This window comes from Dermacentor albipictus, chromosome 4, assembly GCF_038994185.2.
Source record: "Dermacentor albipictus isolate Rhodes 1998 colony chromosome 4, USDA_Dalb.pri_finalv2, whole genome shotgun sequence".
In the NCBI taxonomy this organism is placed as follows: Eukaryota; Metazoa; Arthropoda; class Arachnida; order Ixodida; family Ixodidae; genus Dermacentor; species Dermacentor albipictus.
The window spans coordinates 176,605,135-176,617,372 of NC_091824.1; the positions used below are offsets into that span (position 1 = coordinate 176,605,135).

Consider the following 12,238-nt stretch of genomic DNA (forward strand, 5'->3'; position numbering starts at 1 on the left):
GGTGGATGAGGGAGGATTAAGGTTGTAAGGCCTACTGTAAAATATCTTAATCCATACTAATCCTTCATCAACCTTAATCGGACTTAATTAATCTTAAGTTCACCATAATCCACCTTCATAGACCTTAATCCAACCTAATACTCCTCAATGCACCTTAGTCCCCCGTAATCCACCGTAATCCTCCTTCATTCACTTTAATGTAACCTAATCTACGACAATCCTCGTTAATGCACCCTAATCTACCCTCATCGACAGTAACCCACCCTAATCCTCCTTCATTCATTTTAATGCACCACAATCCTCCTTAATGCACCTAATCCACTTATCCACCCGAATCCGCATTCATCGACCTTAATCCTCCTTAATCTACCCTAATCCTCCTTCATTCCCTTTAATCCTCCCTAATCCACCATAACCTCCCTAATGCACCTTAGTCCACTTCATTCACCCTTCCCTCACCCAATCTGCTCTTTTCTTATCCCTTAACGTAACACCCATCATTCTTCATAGCTCGTTGCGTCGTCCTCAATTTAGGCAGAACCCTTTTTGTAAGCCTCCAGGTTTCTGCCCCATACGAGAGTACAGGTGAGACACAGCTCTTATACACTTTTCTCTTGAAAGAAAGTGGCAACCTGCTGTTCATGATTTGAGAATGCTTGCCAAAGGCGCCTCAGCCCATTCTTATTCTTCTGTTTGCCTTGTTAGGAATGGCCGTACGGGGTGACAACGTGCCAGCAGCCCGCTACACGTGTTCCAATCCCACCAGCGGGGCGCACTTTAGAGAACTGCGAATAACCGGCAGCCACGTGGCGCGCGATCAGCTCAGGAATGTGGTACTCGGCCGCGCCACCCTGGACAAAGCAGAGTTCTACGAAGCCCTCTGACGTCGGCTCCGGACATTTACACCCGTGTGTGTGTGTGCAACACGAGTATGTGAGCCCGCCTCCTCCAAAAGGGCAGGTCATCTTCGGTGACGTCGAATGGTGACGTCGAACGATGACTGGACGAACGTTTCCGTTCGCCTGGAATCAAGGGGGGGGCCAATTGCTTATAAGCAGCGTTTGCCGGCTGCTAGAGTGTGCTCATCGTCGGGAGGTGAGTGCTCGTTGTCATGCTAGAAATGTACTAGTGAGCTGTGTGCTCGTAAGCTGTTTGCTGTATGTTAGTCTTGCAGGCTCCATATGGGAGTCGCGCTAGACTGCCAATGCATCTTGCTAAAATGTAAATAATGTAAATAAATCCTGTTCACCGAGTTCCTCTCTACGACCTTCAACTCCTTCAAATGGTGGCAGCGGCGAGGTCCTCCGACAACCCCTACATCTCGTTGACAGCGGTGGGATCGTCCGCCAAATCTAGTAACCTTCATGAGTTGTTATACACCTTAATTTTCCTTCACCATCATCATCAACAGCAGCAGCCTGGTTACGCCCACTGCAGGGCAAAGGCATCTCCCATACTTCTCAACTACCCCGGTCATGTACTAATTGAGGCCATGTTGTCCCTGGAAACTCCTTAATGTCATCCGCCCACCTAACTTTCTGCCGCCCCCTGCTACGCTTCTCTTCCCTTGGAATCCAGTCCGTAACCCTTAATGACCATCGGTTATCTTCCCTCCTCATTACATGTCCTGCCCATGTCCATTTCTTTTTCTTCATTTCAACTAAGATCTCATTAACCTGCGTTTGTTCCCTCACCCAATCTGCTCTTTTCTTGTCCCTTAACGTTACACCCATCATTCTTCTTTCCATAGCTCGTTGCGTCGTCCTCAATTTAAGTAGAACCCTTCTCGTAAGCCTCCAGGTTTCTGCCCCATACGTGAGTACTGGTAAGACACAGCTCTTATACACTTTTCTCTTGAAGGAAAGTGGCAACCTGCTGTTCATGATTTGAGAATGCCTGCCAAACGCACCTCAGCCCATTCTTATTCTTTTGATTATTTCAGTCTCATGATCCGGATCCGTAGTCACTGCCTGCCCTAAGTAGATGTATTCCCTTACCACTTCCAGTGCCTCGCTACCTATCGTAAACTGCTGTTCTCTTCCGAGACTGTTAAACATTACTTTAGTTTCCTGCAAATTAATTTTTAGACCCACCCTTCTGCTTTGCCTCTCCAAGTCAGTGAGCATGCATTGCAATTGGTCCCCTGAGTTACTAAGCAAGGCAATATCATCAGCGAATCTCAGGTTACTAAGGTATTCTCCATGAACTTTTATGACCAATTCTTCCCACTCCAGGTCTTTGTATACCTCCTGTAAACACGCTGTGAATAGCATTGGAGAGTTCGTATCTTCCTGCCTGACGCCCTTCTTTATTGGGATTTTGTTGCTTTCTTTATGGAGGACTACGGTGGCTATGGAGCCGCTATAGCTATCTTTCAGTATTTTTACATATGGCTCGTCTACACCCGGATTCCGTAATGCCTCCATGACTGCTGAGGTTTCGACTGAATCAAACGCTTTTTCGTAACCAATGAAAGCTATATATAAGGGTTGGATATATTCCGCCCATTTCTCTATCACCTGATTGATAGTGTGAATATGGTCTATTGTTGAGTAGTCTTTACGGAATACTGCCTGGTACTTTGGTTGACAGAAGTCTAAGGTGTTCCTGATTCTATGTGCATTTGGCAGGCAATCTCAGATCATGAACAGCAGGTTGCCATTATCCCTCAAGAGAAAAGTATATAATAGCTGTGTCTTACCAGTACTCACCTACGGGGCGGAAACCTGGAGGCTTACGAAAAGGGTTCTACTCAAATTGAGGACGACACAACGAGCTATGGAAAGAAGAATGATAGGTGTAACGTTAAGGGATAAGAAAAGAGCAGATTGGGTGAGGAAACAAACGCGAGTTAATGACATCTTAGTTGAAATCAAGAAAAAGAAATGGGCATGGGCAGGACATGTAATGAGGAGGGAAGATAACCGATGGTCATTAAGGGTTACGGACTGGATCCCAAGGGAAGGGAAGCGTAGCAGGGGGCGGCAGAAAGTTAGGTGGGCGGATGAGATTAAGAAGTTTTCAGGCAGGGCATGGCCACAATTAGTACATGACCGGGGTTTTTGGAGAAGTATGGGAGAGGCCTTTGCCCTGCAGTGGGCGTAACCAGGCTGATGATGATGATGATGATGATGATTTTATTTGCGATTACTTTAGTAAATACTTTGTAGGCAACGGACCTTAAGCTGATCGGTTTATAATTTTTCAAATCTTTGTCGTCCCCTTTCTTATGGATTAGGATTATGTTAGCGTTCTTCCAAGATTCCGGTACGCTCGAGGTCATGAAGCATTGTGTATATAGGGTGGCCAGTCTTTCTAGAACAATGTTCCCACCATCCTTCAACAAATCTGCTGTTACCTGATCCTCCCCAGCTGCCTTCCCCTTTTGCATAGCTCCCAAGACGTTCTTTACTTCTTCCGGCGTTACTTGTGGGATTTCAAATTCCTCTAGACTATTCTTTCTTCCATTATCGTCGTGGGTGCCACTGGTACTGTATAAATCTCTATAGAACTCCTCAGCCACTTGAACTATCTCATCCATATTAGTAATGATATCGCCGGCTTTGTCTCTTAACGCATACATCTGATTCTTGCCTATTCCTAGTTTTTATTTGCAGGTTTCCCTTCAGTAGGAAATTGCTGGACAGATGGACCAGCGCACCGGAATCGTGCTGGCGAATCCACAAGCAAGTCATAGAATCTGTTTAACTGTGGCACTTTGAAGAGTCATGCTTCTACAAAGGCCACAGCAGAAAAACAACCTTATGCCGAGTATTTCTGTGCCACGAAGCAATCAAGAGGCGTGTGCCTAATACGGACGAAATCGAGTGCATGAACCCACATATTAATAGCGTAGGCGTTTTATTAGCTGTGCAATATTTTCAACACTTCCTTGCATGCCATTTTATGTGGCATATCTTTTCTGGTCACAAATGTGTGCAGCGAATCTACTTGCATGATCGACTCCGGGCCTGTGGGATCGTTCATTTGCACTTGATGCTGAGTCCTTTACATGTATCCATAAACTGAAGATATGCACATCAGATCCTTACGAGCATTTTCAAAATTCAATTATTTTAGACAACACGAAGATATACAATACCGACATAATATCATATACCACTAAGCAGCTGGGACACATTTTTGTTGAGTATACACACCGGTAAAATAAGTAGATCATATGAACCACTCCAGCTCATTTTCCTTAAATCAGTGTGTACAAGGGAAGGGGTATGCAAAAATATTTTCTTTCTCGCGAGCCAATTATTTTGCTGTATAAGCAAGGGAACTCACCACATTAGTGTAACATATGTTGTACATCACACTATTATGTGCTTTAATTTACCACGTGCGATGAGCTACTTTTATAGCTCAGTCAAATCACACTGCAAGCTGCAGTCATCAATCTTTCACCAATGAATCAATGAGAAGTGTCGAATGATTTTAAGGAAGGTATGGTATTTGAAGATGCAAGACTCTTTAGTGGACGTCAAGCAAGTCAATAAATGTAGAATACTCTGCAAAATTATGCGAGTAATGGGATAGCAAACAATGGCTCAGGAAATGCGTTGTTTTTCTGCAAGACAAAAGCTGATGATTGTCATTACATGAGTCACTTTAGCATCATGAGACTACTTCTTGATAAATTTAGAAACAAACCAAAAAACAAACGACGCAAAAATAATAAAGCAATTTAATGATGCTCTCTCCACACTGGGATAAATAAAAAGAAACGTATCACCTGTAATGTGGACATATCAGACGCCTTGTGAAACACTAAAGGAAAAATTCAGTTTCGAGATATGGCACTTGCCGCTGTCAGGATCGGCCTGCAGCTATTTCAGCCCGCTGCACGTGTTCCGATCCAACCGGGACGGTGGCGCACTTCAGAGAACTGCGGATAACCGGCAGCCACGTGGCGAGGGGTCAGCTCAGGGGAGTCCTCGAGGGGATGTAATTGGCGGAACCCCTCCATGAGCTTTTCGAGACACCAGACAATGTGCTACCCGGACGCGCCACCCGGGACGGCTCCGAGTTCGACGAAGCAGGCTTTGTGCGCAACACGACAACGCCGCCCTGTTCTGCTATGAGTGGGGGAGTTGCCGCGGGAACGCCGACGAGGGCTCCTTCCCACGCGCAGACCAAGACGCAAGACAATGTGCTACCCGAGCGTTCTACCCGAGTCGGCTCAGAGTTCTACGAAGCCCCTCTGACGTCGGCTCCGGACCATTGCACCTATGTGTGCGTGTGTGTAAGCCCTCCTCCTCCTCCAAATCGAGAGACCGCCTCCTCCAAAAGCGCGGGTCATCTACAATGACGTCAAACTATGACGCCGAGTGGAGTGCTTATAAGCAGCGATTGTCGGCTGCTATAGTGTGTGCTCGCTGTCGTGCTCGAAATGTGCTCGTGAGCTGTGTGCTCGTAAGCTGTTTGCTGTATGCTCGTCTTGCGGGTTCCATATGGGAGTCACGCTAGACTGTCGATGTATCTCATGTTCAACTGTATATAACATGTAAATAAATCCTGCTCTCCTAATCTCCTAAACCTAATCTTAACAGAAGTCCCATTGTTGCGATGCTGACTGGACACCTCCCATAGTTTCTTCCGAATTCCACGAACTCTGGGTGAAAAGTCATCAGAAAGCCTAAATCCGGAATCTGTAAGCTTAAAACCATTCTTCAGCAAAGTAAGCTCGTCATTAAAATCAAGCATTTTCAAAATTACCGGGCGTGGATGGTTTTCACGAGCTCTTCCCAAACGATGGAGGCGTTCGATGCGAGGACATGGAATACCAAGACTCTGTTGAAATAATTCAGATGTTTTGAAAAGAAGGGAATCGTGAGTGTCAACAACAGTTTCTAATAAGCCATGTAAAATAATGTTGTTCCACCTAGACTGATTTTCTAGATCTTCATTCTTTCCAGTCAACTCAGAGACTGAACGCTTTAGTACACTTATTTCGTTATGTAATTGACCATTTTCAGGCCATGAAGCAGGGGTGGCCAATGCCTTTTCTACAGCGCAAATGCGCAATTCAAGTGCCTCGAAGCGCATACCAACAGAACTTTTTATCTCTGCAATGTCGCGAGCCATGTTCTTATTGTTAGTCAATATTTCAGTCAAAAGTTGTACAAGCACAGGATTATCGGAGTTCGACAATGCTTCCTCAACCACCAGCTCTCCATTAGGATTAGAAGCCCTCGGCGAATTAGCAGAGCGGCTTGAATGGGCCAAAGAAGCATGACCCTTTTTAGTAGATTTAGTCAACCGGGTTCCCGTAGAGGGTCCAGGGTTAAGCTCGATATCACCACTCAAGAGAAGGCGGTTGAGGGCCGTCAACATGACAGAACATGCATCATGAAAAAGTGGCTGTGGGCAGCACTGCAACAGCAAAAAAACGATCGTCGGACTTTAAACAATGAGCATTTTTGCGGTAACATACCTGCATAAGCAAGAAACAGCATTTAGGCGGCATTCCGTAGCTGTTGCCAAGCTGCCCACTGATGAGGGGAACCGCACACAGGGCTTTTAAATCCCTGCCTGATGATGTCGCTGAGCTGGGAGGGTTGCTGATTGGTTTGTCAGGAATGGCAACGTTGAGGGCGGTGTCTGGCGGCAGAGATGAGCGGATCGATGGCCCGCACCCATGACACACGTGGACGATAGTGCAGACCTGCGCAGCTTCCTCGATCTCAGCCACGTGCAGTTGCACCGGTGATGGTGCAGTCAGCCGCGTGAATGCAGCAGCAGGGACGACGGTTCCGAGGAAAAGGCTGGCAAACTGCATAAGCAAGAAACACCATTTAGGCGGCATTCCGTAGCTGTTGCCAAGCTGCCCACTGATGAGGGGAACCGTACACAGGGCTTTTAAATCCCTGCCTGATGATGTCGCTGAGCTGGGAGGGTTGCTGATTGGTTTGTCAGGAATGGCAACGTTGAGGGCGGTGTCTGGCGGCAGAGATGAGCGGATCGATGGCCCGCACCCATGACACACGTGGACGATAGTGCAGACCTGCGCAGCTTCCTCGATCTCAGCCACGTGCAGTTGCACCGGTGATGGTGCAGTCAGCCGCGTGAAGGCAGCAGCAGGGACGACGGTTCCGAGGAAAAGACTGGCAAACTGCATAAGCAAGAAACACCATATAGGCGGCATTCCGTAGCTGTTGCCAAGCTGCCCACTGATGAGGGGAACCGTACACAGGGCTTTTAAATCCCTGCCTGATGATGTCGCTGAGCTGGGAGGGTTGCTGATTGGTTTGTCAGGAATGGCAACGTTGAGGGCGGTGTCTGGCGGCAGAGATGAGCGGATCGATGGCCCGCACCCATGACACACGTGGACGATAGTGCAGACCTGCGCAGCTTCCTCGATCTCAGCCACGTGCAGTTGCACCGGTGATGGTGCAGTCAGCCGCGTGAATGCAGCAGCAGGGACGACGGTTCCGAGGAAAAGGCTGGCAAACTGCATAAGCAAGAAACACCATTTAGGCGGCATTCCGTAGCTGTTGCCAAGCTGCCCACTGATGAGGGGAACCGTACACAGGGCTTTTAAATCCCTGCCTGATGATGTCGCTGAGCTGGGAGGGTTGCTGATTGGTTTGTCAGGAATGGCAGCGTTGAGGGCGGTGTCTAGCGGCAGAGATGAGCGGATCGATGACCCGCACCCATGACACACGTGGGCGATAGTGCAGACCTGCGCAGCTTCCTCGATCTCAGCCACGTGCAGTTGCACCGGTGATGGTGCAGTCAGCCGCGTGAAGGCAGCAGCAGGGACGACGGTTCCGAGGAAAAGACTGGCAAACTGCATAAGCAAGAAACACCATTTAGGCGGCATTCCGTAGCTGTTGCCAAACTGCCCACTCACTTCTTTCACATATACAAAATAAGGTTCTATGTAGTTCTCAGTGTTACAATAAAATAAAAGTGAACAATCCGATCGCGGAATTGTGTTTATTACAGTAATTCCTATGACAGTTACTGGCAAGTTGACAACTTGAACGGGCCAATCCGTCATGGGAAGAAATTGTATGTATACATATAGAAAAAAAGGGGTATGTGCGTGTATCTGTGGGGGGGGGGGCGGTATAGGATTAGGGCGGCACGAAAAAACGTACCAACACCGTCCTCTAGACCCATTGCTTGAAGTTTATACAACAAACTGATATTACTACACACGCCAGGCGACGCGAGCTACATTTGCCATGACTCGCATTCGCGAGTGCACCGTATGCTCTCCGTATTATTCTTGTTAATCTTGCTCACTGTACCGCGGCAAAATAACGATCATGGGCGCAGGTGCCTTTAATGTATCTCGACCTTGCGAGGCACCGCTGCGCGTGCCAGGGTCCGTGCAAACACTCCCTGGCACACACCCGCCTCGGCAGCCCCAACCTACGTACCGTTCTGCTTCGAGCTCTGATCGCACCACTGTTCCTTGGGTGCCCGGGAGTTCCTGCGCCGCCTGCTTGATTATAATATCAGGTGCTCTCCTGAGACTTCCGTTTGTCGGTTACATGTGCCCTACAGCTGGATCACTACTTGTAATAAAAAAAAAACGATCTATCGTCGCGACGATAGATAGCGACAGCAGCTTCTGCAACATACCGCACCGCTTCGAGCTCCTAACTCGTAATCTCGTCGAGTGACACTCCTGCAACAGGCTTGACCTCTGAAAACCGCGTACCGCCGGAAACTTCAACAGGATCATCATTCGGTTACATACCTGCCACCTGCACGGCCAACATCGGCCGCCCCCATACCATCCCGCAACATAGAATAAAGAACCAACTTATAAAGCCGAAACACACGGCTGCACGCGCACCACATCACCCCACTACAAGCGGGAGCCCATGCTCATCTTTATTCGATGCCATGCTCCTAAGCTGCTACGGTTGCCAGATTAAGACTGACTACTGTCACCAAGTCTAGCAAGCGTCTCAGGAGTTGGCAACCTCAGCGCGTAGCAACATGGCGGCGCTCTTGCGGTTCCCTATTCCAATGCATAGGCCCTATGGGTAGCTTGTCCTCTAGAGTCAGTACAGTAACTCTATGAGGCTTGGCCCTCGCCCTCACGCGGGGCCTTGTCACGCTTGATAAGTCTCGAGTGCTGACGGTCGCGACGAAGGGGACCGTGCATTACCGGTAGTCTAGCACATGGCGCTATCCCCAGTGGCGTAGCAACAGAGGGGGCCGGGGGCCACGGGTATATACATATATATATGGGTATATATGTCTTCAGGCATATATACCTGAAGACACCCCTCTTTCCGCCGGCTTGACTGGGCGCAAATTGCAAAGAATGCTCCGGTATCCAGCAGCCCGACCCAATGCTTCCTTTACTAGATGCCTGCCGCGTTGTCCGGTAGCTCGGTTCCGGGCCCTCTCCCTTTTCTCTCCTCCGCAAAAAGGCAACGAGCGCCTATCATGGCGAACGCCTGCAACTTGCAATCCCGTGCTGCGGCCTCTGAGATTAACATGGCATCTGTCAACGTCTCGGGGGCCCGCGATAACGCTCGCTAACAGACGCTCGCGCATATAACCAATGCCTCCTTTACATTGCCCGAGCTCATGCACCCGATGCGTTGCGCCGCAGAATTGTCGGCTGCAGCTCTATCAACACCCCACGAAATAATTGCACGAATGTGCGGGCTAAAACAATTTATTTCGCGAAATGGTCGCTAAACTACTCGCCTTAGCGGAACGTTTCATGTGGGGTGCGCTCGTGCTGTGCGTTCATGCTGGGAGCAGGAGTCGCTAAACATACAGTGAGGCGTTGTAAGGCGTTGGGGCTCTAGGGTCCCCCTTCCGTTCAGAACGCGCAGCGAAGACGAACAAAGACAGCAGCAAGAGTGCGCTCAACCAGCGCGCCCGGCGCGCGCGTTTACGGCAAAGCGTTCGTTGAGAGCGACAGCAAAGCAACCGAACGGTGCACGAGAAACTTATCACGCGTGATGAGTCCCCGCGTGCGGGCGAAGTGTGGCGTCACCCGGGGCACTCTCGTTGTCAGCGCGCAGAGCGAGATAGCAGCGCCCCGGTGTGGCCCCGCAGCCGCTCCGGCCACCTAAGCCGTGGTCCGTTTACTCTTTTGGCCGACACTACATCTGCAGTGTACTAAAATGTTCTAGCACATTCTAGCACACTGTACTACATCTAAGCGCAAAGAATTGTTCTCCGCCCCTTGGCGACAGAATGTGGAATGCATTGTTTAATAAATCGCGATATAAAACGCCGGATACGTGCTCGCCCAGGAGCTGTGGTCGGTATGGTGAAATAACAATAGACCTGACGCGAAGGTAGACAAAGCACAGCGAGACTTGTCATACCGTATTTTCGCGATTCTAAGCAAGTTGGGAAAAAAATTTGCATGTGAATCTAAGCACCCCCCTATTTGTTGGGAAGAATGCGTAGCCAAGGCAGCCAAACGCGCTTGCTCACTGGAATCATTGCTCGGCGGACCTGCAGGCACGCGGTCGATGCTTCTGTTGGACGCGTTTCGCGGCCACCTGACCCCGGAGGTAAAGACAAAGCTTCGGAATATCGATAGCGACTTGGTTGTGATTCCGGGTGGCATGACGTCAGTGCTGCAACCCCTGGACGTTTCAGTCAACAAGCCCTTGAAGGCCAATCTCCGACAGGAGTACGAAGAGTGGATGCGAAACCCTGACGGGAAGAAGACGCCGACGGCAAAGCTGCAGAAAGCGTCCCCATCAACCATTGCAAAGTGGATTTCGGACGCGTGGAAGAGGGTCCAAGTGGACGTTGTGGTCAAATCATTTAAGAAGTGCTCGATCACAACTTCGACGGAACGGAAGACGACCTGCGGTGGGATTCCGAGAGCAGCGGTTCAAGCGGTGCGACGAACTCGAGTGGCAGTGATAGTGACTGAACATCCTACACAAGCGGTGGGTTCACTGTCTGCACCGATTTTCTTTTGAACGTTTGCAAAATAAAATGTTATTTCTCGCACCCGTCTCGTCGTGATGTCGCAGCGAAAAGAGGAAGGGGGGGGGGGGGGCATTCTAGATTTTTCGAATCTAAGCACCCCCTCTCACTTTGGGCATCGCGACCGTGTAAGAAAGGGCAAATCGAGTAAATACGGTAGGTATATATCTATAGTGCCGATTAAGTCGGCTGCGCACTGCGACGAGACCGGTGACGAAGTGTTGCGCGGCAGAGCGTCACTGGCCGCGACAGAAAATGGAGCTGTCCCAAAGAAGGCACCGTATACGCTCCTTTTTTCCCGAGTAAATCCTTGTCCGATCCCACGACTCTCCAGAGTGCTCAGCATCCTCGTCGCGCACCGCTAGATGAGTGCGTTCGCTTTTGTTGTGTTGTACAAACAAGTGCTTCGGGTACAAACAGGGCATAATCATATATGGGACAACCCTCGCAAACACGTACTTGAGCGTGTCAGTCTCACGGTAGGCCACCAGGCAGATGCTGCATCTTTCCTTGGGCGTCCCCGAGCTGTCTTCCTCCTCTTCGTCGAGAGCCTGCGCAGGACGCGTACACAGTTGGCTCAAGCCTGCCTGTGGTGCTGCTAGACAGGTTGCTTAATTCCTGATTCGCACTGCTGACATAAAGAATCAAGCAATCGACGTCACTTGTGTTCCCATTCGGTTTACGGTTGACGTACGGATGTGAGCCCGATCCTGCCTGTACGAGACAGACAGCCAAAGAACAAGCCCATGTATGGGCTCGACACCAGATTTCGCTGCGAGGCACGTCATCAGGCGAATGAGGCCGGGCTGCACCTCCGCATGTATACTGATCTCGATGACATATAACATTCCAGAGACGTTGTTGCGGTTCCTGCACGGCGCAACGCTTCTTTCTTTTTTTTTCCGAATTGAAACAACTGGTCTGCCGCTGAGAACATATTTAGCCATATCGGCCAGCCAAGCATCAATACCATCAACTGAAGTGTGAAATGCATATACAGTTGGCATCATCAAAACGATGAACACGCCCGTGTACATGAGATCTGACGGCTAACATATAATGTTCAAGAGACCATTCGATATACCTATATCCACTCAAGTTCAGCGACCATTCCGCGCGGCTGCGACATTGCATTAAATAGTAGGGAAGTATTTAAGCGAATCAACTAACATGCCAAAAGCCACTGAAGGCGAAGAAAGTGCAAGCTAATTCTAATCAATGTAGCTAGAAAGTGCAGTTGGAACGTAAATTAATGATCAAGTGGCAACAAACCAGGGGAAAATCGATGAACTATCATTAG

The 12,238-nt window shown here is 49.2% G+C and overlaps 1 protein-coding gene across 2 annotated transcripts in view; it reads right to left on the reverse strand.

The window, feature by feature from the left end:
- Window positions 1–12,238, reverse strand: part of LOC135908645 (uncharacterized) — a 28,578-nt gene that overhangs the window by 2,274 nt on the left and 14,066 nt on the right. For both annotated transcript variants that reach the window (XM_065440495.1, XM_065440494.1), the window contains exon 3: window positions 11,398–11,489. In XM_065440495.1, the coding sequence (XP_065296567.1) occupies window positions 11,398–11,489 (92 nt within the window). The remainder of the gene's footprint in view (window positions 1–11,397; window positions 11,490–12,238) is intronic.